The 15,104-nt window shown below is 32.3% G+C and overlaps 1 protein-coding gene across 1 annotated transcript in view; it reads right to left on the bottom strand.

The window, feature by feature from the left end:
- Positions 1 to 2,634: 2,634 nt before the first annotated feature.
- The window catches only part of LOC111620711 (vascular endothelial growth factor receptor 1-like), a gene marked incomplete at its 5' end in the record, with an annotated part of 62,569 nt that continues 50,099 nt past the window's right edge, over positions 2,635 to 15,104 (bottom strand). The window contains 3 exons of the mRNA XM_023362699.1: positions 2,635 to 2,971; positions 6,195 to 6,414; positions 6,480 to 6,599. Coding sequence (XP_023218467.1) covers positions 2,698 to 2,971; positions 6,195 to 6,414; positions 6,480 to 6,599 — 614 coding nt within the window. The remainder of the gene's footprint in view (positions 2,972 to 6,194; positions 6,415 to 6,479; positions 6,600 to 15,104) is intronic.

Here is a 15,104-nt window from a genome sequence, read left to right as displayed (position 1 = left end):
AAATGAAACTTTCATGATTATTATTCTATAGATGTTTGTATCATCATTTAAAAAATTCATGATAGTGGTCCATGGGATTCAAAATCATGAATTTAGTGATCCATAAGGTCAGAAATGTTGGCAACTGCTGGTCTACACCATGCTTGTAGGTGGCAATATTGTGGATTTTCTCAAGACTTGTATTTTAAATATGACAAGTAGCAAGTTATGAGAAACACCACCACTTGAATTGATACACTGCTGATGTGGATGTTCCACTTTTTTTGGATTTAGAAATTTTTGAATATTTAGCAACATACTATTTTAAGTATGTTGCTAAATATTCAAGTATTTTAAGTATTTAATTTTGTTTTTAAATATCATTGACGTCACATGACGTCAAAGCTTATGCTAACTCTGAGCTGCTTTACACATTTACTTTGTTTGTAATAATAACTGAAAGCCAAAACTGTTAAGCTCTATTAGATCTTAACAGGTATTCAGTTATAAGCCGGATGGCCGAGCGGTCATGATAGCAGGCTACTTCTCTGGGGAACCTGGGATCGGAAAATCTCCAGGAATCTTTCGGGGCTAGTCCGTCCGGATATGACAGAGCCCTCATCACCCGGCCGCCCCATTGTGGGCTTGCTAAAAAAAAGTCCTCTTAGTGCCAACAGGGCAAAAAAAGTAAAAATTATATTGTGCCTCATCACGATAATGTAGCACTAAGTCACCTTTATAAATTATATGAGTATTCCGATTATAGACTTGTATTAGTTAATGATATATACAGACATCTGGAAAGATTTGAATATCTCCATATGTCTGCAGTTACTTTAATTACTTGGACTATGAAACTCTTAAATGGAACAATTCATAGTGGAATTGGCATAATATACGAAAATTCTAAAGGGAATTATGATGCATATCTTTATTAAATAAACAATTAGATATGTACTATTTAAACTTAAGTTCATAATCATATACAGTGGTACCTCAGGATACGAAATTAATCTGTTCCGAAACTGAGATTGTATCATGAAAATGTCGTAAGGTGAATCATTTTTTCCCATACGATTATATGTAAAACCAAATAATTCGTTCCAACACGAAAAACACACTCAAATTAAAGCTAAGTAGTACATTGAAAAAAAACTATAGTAAGGGGCCGTCCATAAATTACGTAAGGTGTTTTGGGGTGGGTGGGGGTAAAGGATTCCTTACTATTTCTTACTCAGGGGTAGGGGGGTAATAGATCTCGTCTTACGTAATATTCTTATTTTTATTTTTTGATCTCGTTGAGTTGTAGCATTTTGAATTTGGCTTCAATTTGGCAGTTTCGATTAAGAACGCTGGTTGTCTCGTGTGACGTGATAGAGTAATAACGCTAACAGATTTACGCTCTACACATTTTCTGTCATGGGAGAAAGGCCGTGCAGTGGTTTCTCTCTCTTGTTTTTTATTAGAATAAGTGCACCACTCCTTTGGGTTGTATAACACTAAGAATACATAAACCAAAATGCATGATACAAAGTAAACATAAAATTAGTATTCGGCTTTCAGTGAAAACTAAAATGTAAAACCAGAAATTATAAATAGTCTTTTCTTCCATATTTTTTAACATCATTGTAAAAAGCAAGAAATAGTGGTTTCTGAACAAGCTTATCGAGTGGACGTGGCCACCCGAAACCAAGCGTAAAAATTTCTAATCTCAGAATAAGTGTATGTTGATCGTAAATTGGACAATGATAGATCATATGGTCGACGGTGTCTAGGTTTTCTATACACAAAAGCAAGGAGCAGTTTCTGCCCGGTTATACATCGCTTGGTAGCTTCTAAAATTACCATGCTCAGTAAGTAGTTGAGCAGTAGCAAACGTTAAATCTCTAAGTAGTGATGAGAACCTGCATTCAACACTAGGAAAATAAAGTCTTGTTATTCTACCAGTTTTACTGCTTAACTACTTTTACTGNGAGAAGAATTAATAAAATTTAGTTAATAATTATGTTAAAAGTATACAAAATTTTATTAATTCTTCAACCATTTTTGAAAATTCCAGAATTTATTCTAAATGTAATATCGCAGTCTTCCTCCGCGACCCTTTCACTTCTAAAAATTTGCGTAATTGTGCTAAACTACTATAAAGTAGTGTGACATTTGATTGCTAATAACTCTGATCAACACTTTTAGTGAATGCTACAAATTTAAAATAGAGTTTGTATACTTTTAACGTAGTTATTAACTAAATTTTATTAAAATTTATTAGAAGACATTCCGACAGTTCCCTTGTTAGTGCTTGTCATCCTTCAGGTCACCCCTTGCATCTTTACAGCATTTAATGCCATCAGAGGGGAGCGTGGCATCTTACAGAGAGTTGGACACATTATGTAACGAAGTTGGTGATCATCACATTGAACATTTACTCTAGAGTAGTGCAACAACTGATTCAATGTACAGTTAGATTGTACTCTACTGTTTTGTCAATAAAACTTGTCATAAATACTCTATTCTGCTGTTTCATTCGGCATACCGACCGCATAGAACGTGCAAAGTGTTGTAGACATTTTAGTTCAAATTTCTGGCTATAGGTTCCTTATATCAAAATGTTCAAAATTTCATCCTCTACAATCCCCCAAATTTTTAAAATGTCATTCTGATACACCCTGTATATAAACAAATACCATTAATTCTTGAATGAAAAAATTTTTAAAAAATAATTCATTCTATTACCTTTTTGGATGAGAGATATTCCATTCCTCGAGCTGCTTGAAATGCAAAGCACAATAAGTCACAAGTTGTTACCGGCTGACTAATTATATCTGCAGTATCTCTACATTCTGAGCCACTCACAATAATTCCAACTTGATTTGTATCTCCAGAACCACTTTCTGATACTTTAGTCGTAATCGTTTTCATTGTTCCTGAAGAATCCGATTCATTTTGATAACTTCTTTGTCGATGTAAAATTTGTACATATTGGATAGATTGATTTCTGAATGTTAAAAAAAAAAAAATCAATCATGTTAAGTTTTTCATTGTATGATTCAGTAATTAAATATAAATAATTTTCCATTTTTTTTTCTTTAAAAATAGTGAATATAGTAAATATATAAAACAAAATGCTTTAAATTACCTCTGGAGCTAATGTAATTCTTTAAAAGAAAAAATTGTTTCTCTAAACATAAATTTTCGTTTCCTGAATTAAGCATTTTTGTTTTATATATTTGTGCCTTACGCCTAACATGTTCCCCCAGCCATGAAAGAATGTTTGGCTCAGTGACGAGTCCTAGGGGAAAAAGGAAAGTGAAGGTGGTTGGTAGTGAGTTGGTCAAAAGGAGTAGGATCGTGGATTCTGGTGTGTATGGAAGCCGTAACCAAGAGTGGAGTGAAAAGCCGGAGTGGAAAGGCGATCGTCGTGAACTATGAACAGCAGTGGAAGATAGTACTGTAAATAGTGAAGAAAGGTTCAGAAGGAAAGTATTGTCTGCTGGGATACGTGGTTTATGTTCTGTGTATATCTCTAATGAAGGAGGTCTATTAATTGTAATGTTGAGATTGTAATGTGTTACGGGAAAAATCCCTGACATGCTGTACTAGCTTCGGCAGAATAAATCCCTGTACTGTTACATTTGGTTTGTTGTCTTTGTTTTGTTCACCCGAGAACAGCGGATCATCTCCCACAAGTGTCTGATTCATTCGGTTCACTAGTTCCCTTTTGGCCTATTGTAGAAATTAACAATTTTTTTTTCTATTTTTTTGTCAATTTGTTCTATCCCCAATTGCACATATTTACTATGGTGACAAGATCACTTTAGTGAATACAAGGTGACAATTTAATTTCCTGAAGACACCTTTAAAAAATATACATGTGGAACTGTACACTAGTGGCTACTGTCATCTTCAAAGTACTCTCATTGTGCATCTATACACTGACTTAAATGGAGTTCTCATTTCTGGATGCAGGCCTAGAATTCATTTTCCAGAATACTGTAGAGCAGTAGTCTCACATTCTGTTGGATATCAGTTATATTAAAAAATCTTCATCCTTTTGGTGCAGCTCTTAATTTTGGAAATAGCCAGAAATCACAGGGAGCTAAATCAGGTAAATAGGCAAGATGATCTAACTGAGACTATTTTTGGCCAGAAAATGTCTTAAACTTTTAATGATTTATGTAACCAACAAACACTGAAAAGTATTACAATTCAATTTTAAGAAAGTTAAAAAATAAATACAGAATAATGAACAAGAGATAAATAATTGGAAATTGCAAAGTTTTATTTATATAAATTACAAGAAAGGGGCCGTCCATAAATTACGTAAGGTATTTTGGGGGGGTCAAGGATTTCTTACGATTTCTTACTCGAGTAGGGGGGTAATAGATCTCATCTTACGTAATATTCTTATTTTTATTTTTTGATGGCGTTTTGAATTTGGCTTAAATTTGGCAGTTTCTATTAAGAATGCTCGTTGTCTCGTGTGACATGATAGAGTAATAATGGCCACATTTCTTTATTCAGCGCTCGAGAAGCACTTTACAGCGAACACACTGAAACTGGTTTCTAATTGGCAAACACCGCTCATGACGTCATTTCGCTACATTCTCACTGCATAAAGAAATGCGGGGAATGCTAGCAGATTCATGCTCTACATATTTTTTGTCATGGGAGAAAGGCTATGTGGTGGTTTCTCTCTCATTTTTCCACTTTTGCATAGCATTGTCATGAATATAATTTTTAAGGCTGCTACGTGAGAGAGGGATGCGAGTGTAGTCCAAATCAGTGAGTGTCCTTTGCAGCTGACTTAGCCTCAAAGTCGGCTTTTTCATTTCCAGTATAGCCAGGAACAAATATAATATCTTATTTACATGATTTTTAATATGGTGCTGGATATATTCGATTTTATCGCTATTGCAATTGGAATTTAATAGAGCTTTTAGGACAGACTGAGAATCACTGTAAATGTTGATAGACAGAGTTTTGTTTGGTAGTGAAGTGGCCCACTGAACAGCTTGATAGTCAGCATCTTCTTCAGCTTGATAGATGGAGGTATGTGGGAGGTATCTGTACCTTCTACATACCTCCATCTATTTGGAGGAAGATACAGATACTTGAGCCGACAAGAAGGGAGCTTTTGGACCCATCTCTGTAGATATTAATGTCTGCATGATTATCCATGGAGGAAACAGATGACACCAAATAACCTTGTTTACAGGATGATGATCAGAGATAGTAGAGTAATTGCAATGTCGTAACATATGAACAGCTGTAGATAGGTGTAGAGACCGTTGTTAAGCCCTGATGTTTGTAGTTCTGATGTAGTAGTTTAGAACCTTTTCTACAATACATGGTGGCAAAGGAAGGAGCTCTGCTAGTATCAGAGAGGCATTAGTAAAAACAGTTCTGCAGCACTTTGAAATTCTGATGGCAAACTGGCTTTGAAGAGAGAGTAATTTACTTGCTACTGAATTTTTACTAGTTACATGAACACAGCCAGAGGCTGCGTAAAATAGCATTGGTTGTATTGCCCCATTATATAGTTTTATAAGCTTTATTATTTAGTCTCTAGATGCACCTAGTGCATTTTAGCAGCGTGTAGTTTATTTTCTTGGCCTTAGACAAGATGTAATCAATATGGCAACGGAATGTGGTTTCTCTCTATTCTCTCTTGTTTTATGACTATTCTCTCTTTTGTATGACGTTTCTGTTTACACGTGGACTAGCTAGTCGATCTGGCAAAGTTTTTTGTGTCTTTTGTGAAAATTAAAATTAATATAAAAATAAAAATTATGATGTTGATTAATAATAATAATAATAATATTGTTAATAATTGAAAAATAAAATTCTTAAAATAAATTGTTCATTCGAATTCATTAAATTTTTATATTTTTAAATTTGTTCACATAAAGTCTTTTATAAATAATAGTACATATTAATTAACTATATTTTGAACCTAAGATTTTTAGGAATCTTTGTATAAAATCATGCCAAAATATTATGTAAGATAGGGAAAGGGAGGGGAGATCAAAGAAAATATTACGGTTTCTTACACAGGGGTGGGTGGGAGTCTAGAATGGCCGAAATCGCCCTTATGTAATTTATGGACGGTCCCAAACAATAAATTCAATTTTAACTGAAACAATATAATATATATCCTATTTTTAACATTTTTGAAAATATCAAGATTTTGTGTAGTATTCTTAAATTGTTATAATTACCTTTGATTTGAGTTTATCATTCCTGACGAAAAAGCACTTTCGTAAACTGCAGCTAGTTTTTCAATATTTTCAATTCCAGGTGAACCAGGTAGACTATTTGCTGTGGGATCAACTGTATCTGTTGTAGGATCTAGTTGATTAATAAAATTATTTTGTTTTTGAAGAAGGTAATGCCTGAGATTACCATAACAGCAATATTCAACAATAACCATGAGCTCTCCTGAAAATATATTATGATACATTATCAATTATTAAAATGTGAAATTTTCAAAAATGCTTCAATACCTTTAATGACATTTTTAGTCACTGCTCCAAGAAGGTTGACTATGTTCAAGTGACGCCCTAGATGAATTAATATTTTCAATTCTGCCATGAGTGCTTTTCTTTGATGGACATCAGCTCTTTCTGTAACGTTCAAATAATTTCATTAAATAATACAATATTAAGATGATTAACTAAATGCTAATTTTTTAAGGGACACAAAGATTTATGATCAAATGTTTCTCAAGATATTTACTTCATCTTTCAATCATCATTAATTAATATACAGTAGAGCATCGATTATCTGACTCAATTGGGGACTCAGATAACCGAAAAGAATGAAAAAATATCTTATTAGTATAGTATATTAGTATATCCCATGTAATTAGTATATTAGTATATCACTATTAACCAACTTCGCGTTCAATTTTCATCAATGTTTAGCCTAACAAATTTTTTAAAAAATAATAATCGTCGCTATTGTATCATTAAAAATTATTTTTGAATTATTTTATTGCTCATAAAACAAACCACCACTCATAATTAGAAAATTAAGTCTCGTTTAAATACTGGCCTCCCTTCAATGGTCGAGCCGTTGTTGTCACCTAAACACGCAAAAATTAAAAAATAATAATAATAAAGTAGCCAAGACATAGCCAAATATTGTAGTGCCACATCACTAGCGGACATTTGAATTTGACGACTAAAATGGTCGGTTAACTGATGTGACGGTTAATCAGGGGTCAGATAATCGATGCTCTACTGTAATTTGAATAAAGAACAGTCTTTAAATTAATTTATACTATGGCTATATACTATAGTTTGTTTTTGTTATTTTTGTATTATTTCATTGGTTTTGTTCTTTCTTCTTCTGGAACTTTCTAATCCCATGAATTCTTCCTTTATTGGATGTATGAGTCACTTCTTTGACAAACCAGTTTGAGGAGTTAAAGTTAACTGAGGGAAAAGTGGTGAAGATAAGGTCATTTTTGAACTGGTACTCAAAGAGAGAAGAATGGAAGACACGAGTGTGGAACCGTTCGTTACCCAAGTATATGGGTTAAATCGTAACTTAATAAAGGAATCTTTGAAATTCCTGGGACAAAGTGTGAGGTATATTGGCATTGACTATGCCAAGTTTCATTTCCTGAGTCAGACTCTAAGTGGGAGAAGAATTTTGTTTCTCCCATAACCAGTGGTGAGCAAGTGGTCCTGGATCAAACTTGACCATTTACAATTTCCTGCTAAGTAACCAACATCTTGGTGATAATTGACATCAAGAACAGAAAGCGAAAAGGAACATAGTATGGTCATTTTTATAAGAAATTCCACACAGCCTCTCAAGACAACAGAAGACAATGGAAATCAATGGATGTCTGAAGGACCCAGGTACCTTTGTTCTTGCTTATCTTCCATTTTTTCTATTTCTCATCCCGTCATCAGTTTTCATATTAGTTGTAAGTTTAGTCGTAACGATTAGTTGTAAGGATATTAATTTTGTAACAATTTTTTTTTGTATCATATAATTTAGAAATACCATGATTTAGTCTGTCGTGCTTGGATAGAGAAAGTTTTGTAATTGTTCCTCTGACAATCAGATTTTGGGTTACTGCCAGTGTAATTGCAATTGGCCTAGAATTGGAATCCACTAATGTACCTGTTACAGAAAAATCAGGCATAAATAAATTAATTCCTTTTTCCATATCTATAGCATGTATGCTTTGTTGTCTGTTTGTCTTAGTGGGCTAATGGTAACACTATCATATCTCACAATACTAGATGTTCTTATGCATCGCATCATAGAATATGATTTCCATTGTATTACAAAATGTTGTTATTCAGTTCTTATATGAATACATTAGAACTGAATTGTGTCTTCAAATATATTAAAAGTAATGATAAAATTAAAAACAATTAAAACAAACACAATAAGTAATTACTATTTTATATACAAAATGGATATATTTGTTATTTTTAATGTAAATACAGAAAAAGTCAATGAAGTGAATGATTTGAAACTAGAGATTTATTAAGGACACTAATTTCAGAAACAGAGTTCTGTAGAAAGACTTGAAATTTTTTTGGATGGTAGACAAAGACACTGTTGCTGTTTTTTTTCATCTCATTATCAAACAATCATCTCTCCTGGTGGTCTGTCTGGAGTATCCAGACCCTGGTCTGCATGTACTGTATGTGTGTTCTCATATATCCAGCCCTGGAAAGGAGGGAGAAGACATTGCTGTAGCAATGGGGCTCAAACCCCTAACAAAATGGGCTCTTCGGCTCCTTGTAAGTAAATTTCGTCGTTTCATTGCAAGGACAGATCACTATGGTATGTGGAAAGGAAATATGGAAAAATCTTTCCAAATAAAAATATTGGAGGGTGGATCCAATTTGGTCATTAGGAAAGGGTAGGTGAGGACACATGATTAAAGGAGACAAAGAGACCAGAGGTTTTACTAGAGGCTATGTTGTCTCTCCACTATATTCAATACTGAAACAGAACAACCCAGATGGTGAGCAATTCAGGAAAACAGCCATCCTACTTTCCTAGCTCAATGATATGACTTTTCTCAACTTTGTTAACTGTGTATAATGTCTTTGACTGTATCATCAGGCATGTCCAGCATTCAAAGACTAAACAACAGACACACTGAAAATTCTGAACACAGTGAGCCTCAGCAACCTGTTTACGTGATACTGAAGTATCAATTTTAAGCTACTCTGATGGCATTAGCTGGTGACTTCCTGTCACATCTTGATATCATGTTGCAAAGAGTTAGATCAAACCTCACAATTTAATTCAGATGGCACAATTGGAAAGGTCATAAAAGTAGATAACTGAGTTCAGGAAAAAGACAATTCATCTGTCCATTTAAAAAGCCATTCAGATAAGAGAGAGGGAGAGACACATTACACTACCTCAAATTTTATCTGAAAAATGACAAAAAGTTTGACAATTGATCTACATGCCAGGTTTGATCATTGGCCATTTCCTTGTCAATTGTTCTCATCAATGAGGAGAGTGAATCAGTTCAAAGCTATAGGTTGTGATTCAGAGAGTCCATAGTAAAAGAAATCACAGCAGCACAGTCACGAAACTATCATAAATCAGCAATCATTAAGAAGATAATAGAATAGAATACTCCAAGGGTATATATCAATCAGTCAATTCCTTATTGTATGAACCTTAGTTCATTATACATAGTTCATTTTGTTACAAAAACAAAATCAATAAAGTAATATAATAATATTTAACAAGTTCATAATTTAGTACAAAATAACACAAAGTAAAATATCAAGTAATAATCAGTTTTTGTAAAGTGTGATGTATTAATAATATCTTTCCAAGCCTTAAACCTTAATAAATACTTGTCCCTATTATCTCTAAATTTTACACAATGAAGAAATACATTGTTCCCAAGTTTCATATACTTGTATAATACAGTTACTACATATTTTTTCAGGATCTAATGTTAGTCTGCTATTATATTGGGTTGTTTGGAAAATAATTTCGTTTTTTTACCGTGGAAAAAAAACACAATATTTTTATAATAAATAAATCTTTTGTTGAATTATTTATCAACCATTTTGGTCAAATATTTGTTGTCATCATTTCTGGTAGTAACATGATTTCACATTCATAAAAGTTTTGATCGTTGCATACAAAAAACTGATCCAAGTGATTTTTGACATTGTCATTTCAAGTAAATATCTTACAGTTAAAAAAAATTTGTATAGACCGGAACAAGTAATAATCTGAGTGCGCTCAGTCTGGTGAATATGATCAGTGTGATAGCAGGTCCCATCTAAGTTATAACAGTTTCTGACAAGTTACCAAACTTGTGTGAAATTTGACATTATCGTGATAAAACACTACACCTGTTTTGTCTATCAATTCTGGACACCTGTTCTGTTTGATGATATTACTCGATTTGTTTACTCTATGGCAGTACACTTTTGAATCAATTGTTAAATTGTCTGGTAAAAGCCCCAAAGAAAAAATTTCCTTAAAATCCCACCAAAGAGAGCATCTCTCTTTAAGAACATGTGGAACTCATATATCGAGCTTTGAAATGAAACCAATTTGTTTCAAGAAATCATAAACAGTTCAATTTGACAAATTTAATCTCTTAGTGATTTCAAGTGTTGTTATTCGGCAGTTTGCTTCAATCGATACCTTTTATTTTGTTTTCATTGGCTTCAATTGGCCATCCATAACATAGTGCATCTTCAATACTGAAATTGCAAGAACAAAATTTTGTAAACCAGTTTTGGCACTGTCATTCTGTCAACACATCTCCACTATACATGTCACATGATTTTTTTCTTGCTTGAATGGCATTTTTATTTTTTTGGTAACAAAAAAGTAAAATATGTCGAAAATGCTGCTTTCAATCTTCCATATTTGATGAGACACAAAAAATAAACAATAGCACAAAATCAAACAAAATTTTTTATAAATAAGCCTTAAAATGCTAGCTGTCAAAATATATAATGATAATACTGTTTAGAATAAAAATGGCAGGAAAAATACGACTAATCCGTCTAGTGGTAAAAAAAACGAAATTACTTTCCGAACAACCTAATACATTAAGATATGATTTTGACCGCATCTCAAATGAAGGATTAATCATTTAACATAATAATTTATGTCCATAAGCAATAAATCTTCACACATAAATGTCGTTTTAATGCTGAAATATAATTGAAAGTGCTTATTCTTTCCTAACAGAGACCAATCTCCTTGTATACTTAGTTCACAGCACAGTTTTATAATTAATAATTGATAACATTCGATCAAATGAGGATCCCGAGATAGCCATAGAAAGGAAAAACCAAGTCGATCCAACAGATTTTGCAATGCTGACGCCCAACTGTATGTGCAATCGTTTGTAGTTAAATACAATCTGTAAAGTTTATCATACACTAGTTTAAAACAGCTTTTATTGTCTAATTTTAAGAGACATATCCAAAAGAAAATTATTACTTTTATTTGTAATTACTGATATTCTAGAAACTTCAAACTCCACAATCCAATGGTATATAGCAAATTGGACAGAGCCAACAGTCACACACTGCAGGGCCAAATTCTGTAATGCAGAATGCTAAGTAAGAAATCTAATTGGCTAAGGGATTAGAGCTAAAAAGTGTTTTGTGTATCCTTTAATGATGTACACTGAGTTAGCAAGATAAACTGATAGAGTGTAAAACTGGCAAATGATGTAATCATCATATTCTTATGATAAAATAAATTATCATAATTATAATAATTTTATGACCATTATATATAATACTNATTATCCTATATATATATATATATTTTTTTTTTTTTAGTTTAACACAAGCAGCCATCTTGTAAATAATACAAGACAAAAACTATGACATCATTAGATAAAGTTAGCATAGACAAAATAAGCTGAATGAACTATATTCAAACTTCGTTATAATGAGCATTAGGGGACTGGCAAGATTTCCTCATATATCCATGAAGAGCAGCAATGTAACTAAGGGCAGAATGAGCAACTGCTTTGGGCACAAACACATAGGTATGCCCCACAGACTGAAAAATTTGTAGCTACACCACTGATAATTAGTGAAATCTACTTTTTTTTAAAAAAAGATAAGTTATATAATGAAATTACATATTTTATTAATAAAAATACAATATAACTACAATCTAATTAATATTTAACAATTTATTTGTTCATAATTAAAGATAATACTAATTAATATAATGTCCGATTTCAATTAGTCTTTTTCATCTACAAATCTTAAAATTTATATTGCTTTATTTTTCAATAATGTCGATACTGTTGAAAATGACAAAGAAAACTTTATAAACACTTTGACATGTTTAGCACCACGTTTTAACTCATGAATAATTTCTACTTTATCAGAAACCAAGAGATGTTTTATTTTCTTCATAGAAATTTTTCTCGTATAAGGGTTTGTTTCTAGCTAAAGTATACAGTAATTTTACAATAGTAGTGATGATAAGGTAAATTGGCAGAGTATGGTCAGAAGTTAGTCAAGAAAAAGGGATATGATCTCCGAAAAGAAAGTTAGGTGATAAATCCTGTAATCCATACAATATATTTTAAAAACTGGGTAATTGTTAATATACCTCTAGGAAATGGACACGCTTTCCACAGTATGGTGTTCCATTTTTGAACTAGATTCCAATGATAGGAATTTGCATATAGAATAATTTAAATTACGGAGGATATTTACATCATAATTTATGTGAAATTAATTGATTATTTATTCAGATATGCTTCAAATATTTTACATATGTTTAACCCTTTCAGTTTTATCTCTTTCAAGAATTCAGTATTGCATTTCTTATTACTTGAACAATTAAGAATGTTAGTGTGTTTGCACCAAAATATTGCTTGTTATAGCCATGAAGTACCCTCATTATAACTAGGGGTGCCAACTGAAGAAAATCTCCTTGGGGAACATGCTAATAAAAACTGGGGAATTTTTCAATGAAAATGCAGGACATTCATATGAAACAATTTACAGTGGTACCTCTTACTTTGAACGAATCTAACTTTGAACACTTCAGAGTTCAAATGCAAAATTTCACAAAAATCCTCTTCAGAGTTTGAACAATGCTTCGAAGTTCAAACTGTGCCTGTAGTGAAAAAATGCTTTCGAAGCATAAATGCAATCATTTGTGTGTCCTAGTCATCTCTCACTCTCCCTCTTGCATTATGCTTGTATGTTTTCAATGCTTTATTTTTGATGTGTTTGGTTATACAGTAATACCCTGAACTTATGCGATAGGTGGGACTGAGCAATAACCGCGTAAGTCGAATTCGCATAAGTCGGTGTATAATTTTGCAATTTGTGTAAAATCCAAGTTGGATGTATGTAAGCTAATGTTCTCATTAATCTTATCTCGTCTTTTGATTCGTTCATTGTTACAAAAAATCACCACATAGAGTCTCTCAAGTCTCCATAGATATAACAAATACAGGAATAAATAACACAAAATAAATTGTAGCAATGTGTCAATTCTGCGCGACACGTCCGAACATGTAAGCTAAACAATAGTGTGGGGGAAATGAGTAATCAATAGTTGCGTGGCGCTCAAACAAAAGACAAATCAATGAGATTTGAAAATTGCGTAACTTCGGGTTCGTGTAAGTCACGGTAGCGTAAGTCAAGGTATTACTGTATATTGTATTGTATTATTCATCAATTTTTAATAATTTCTTCCTGCAATCTTTCTTTGTTGACAGCTTTTAGGCACCCTGTATATCTTTATATCCTTTAATTCAAAACTTTCCAAAGAAAACTTTTTAAACCGAATTTGATATGTTTGAAGTTTACGAGCATTCTTACCATACATATTACAATTGTACAGTGTTTGAATAGCATTATATCCTTTTGAAGCCTAATATGCCCGATATGCTTTTTATCCGAAGACATTACTGATAATTGCTACACATTATTGCTAATGAGAGATTGTATTCTCTGTTCAGAAGCTGATTTTAAACTTTTTACTTCATATTTTGTTTAAATAAAATTGAGTCAAAACGTCTTCAGATAAAAAGCATATTCGGCATGCTACTCTTCATAAATTTCAGAAAAAATATAATGCCATACACAGAGAAAAAAAAATTTGTAATTAGTATGGGGAAGATGCTCCTAAGATTTGAATATGCAGATGTGGTTTAAAAAGTTTCGTTTAAGAAATTTTGAACTAAAGAATAAACAATGTACAATATAAAGCATTCAAAATATGTCAAAAAAGAAAAATTGCAGGAAGAAATTGTTAAAAATTGATTAAAAAAAACAATATATATAACCAAACAAACCACAAAGAAAGTTCAAACTCTGAAGCATCACTCAAAATCCAAGGGAAATTTTTATCAAATTTAGCATTCAAATTCAGAAGTGTTTGAATTTAGAGTTGTTTAAAGTATGAAGTACCACTTTAGTTTGTTAATACACTTACATCTTTTTTTTTTTTTGCTAATTTATTGGCAAAGAGGTGGAGACAATAGTGGATTTATTGGCAAGTGTGAAGGCACTTGCTGGATCAAACACCAACATGCAATATGTAACCATTCACATAACATCCAAGATAGTTGTATACAGCAGCGGTTCCCAAAGTGTGCATCATGGCGCTGCGGCTTCCTCAAAGGGGCGCCACGAAATGTTACAAAAGTTTTATAATTTTACTTAATTTAAAATTTTAAGTAAAATTTTACTTAATTTTCACTATTTCACAAATTGTACTTGTTAGAATTTGACAAAGTGCACCTTGGAAAAATCTGAATTTAGAGAATAAAGTTCGGGAACCGCTGGAGTTTTGCAGTAATCGGACAAATTTATCTGAGTGTTAACATTTTTACCAATTAATGTATTTTGAACAAATTTGTCATTCACTTATTTTGTTTAATCTGCCAAAAGCAGTAGCCAACTAAAATGCAATTTTTCATTTGTTTTCTCAATCAATATTTACATTACATTGAAAATTACCAACATCCATCAATTAATGTATTGTCTTGGCTTTTGATTCCCAACAAGTGATTCATTCATTCTAGAAGAAGTAGAAAAAATTCTGGAATCTTATTTTTGAACCACCTGAAAATATCATTGCAGTTTACTATAAATTTCTATCCTTTTACTATT

Source organism: Centruroides sculpturatus, unplaced genomic scaffold, assembly GCF_000671375.1.
Source record: "Centruroides sculpturatus isolate CEXI.00-Female unplaced genomic scaffold, Cexi_2.0 scaffold243, whole genome shotgun sequence".
Lineage (NCBI taxonomy): Eukaryota > Metazoa > Arthropoda > Arachnida > Scorpiones > Buthidae > Centruroides > Centruroides sculpturatus.
The sequence above is the reverse complement of the archived record's forward strand: the minus strand, read 5'-3'. Positions and strand labels throughout refer to the sequence as shown.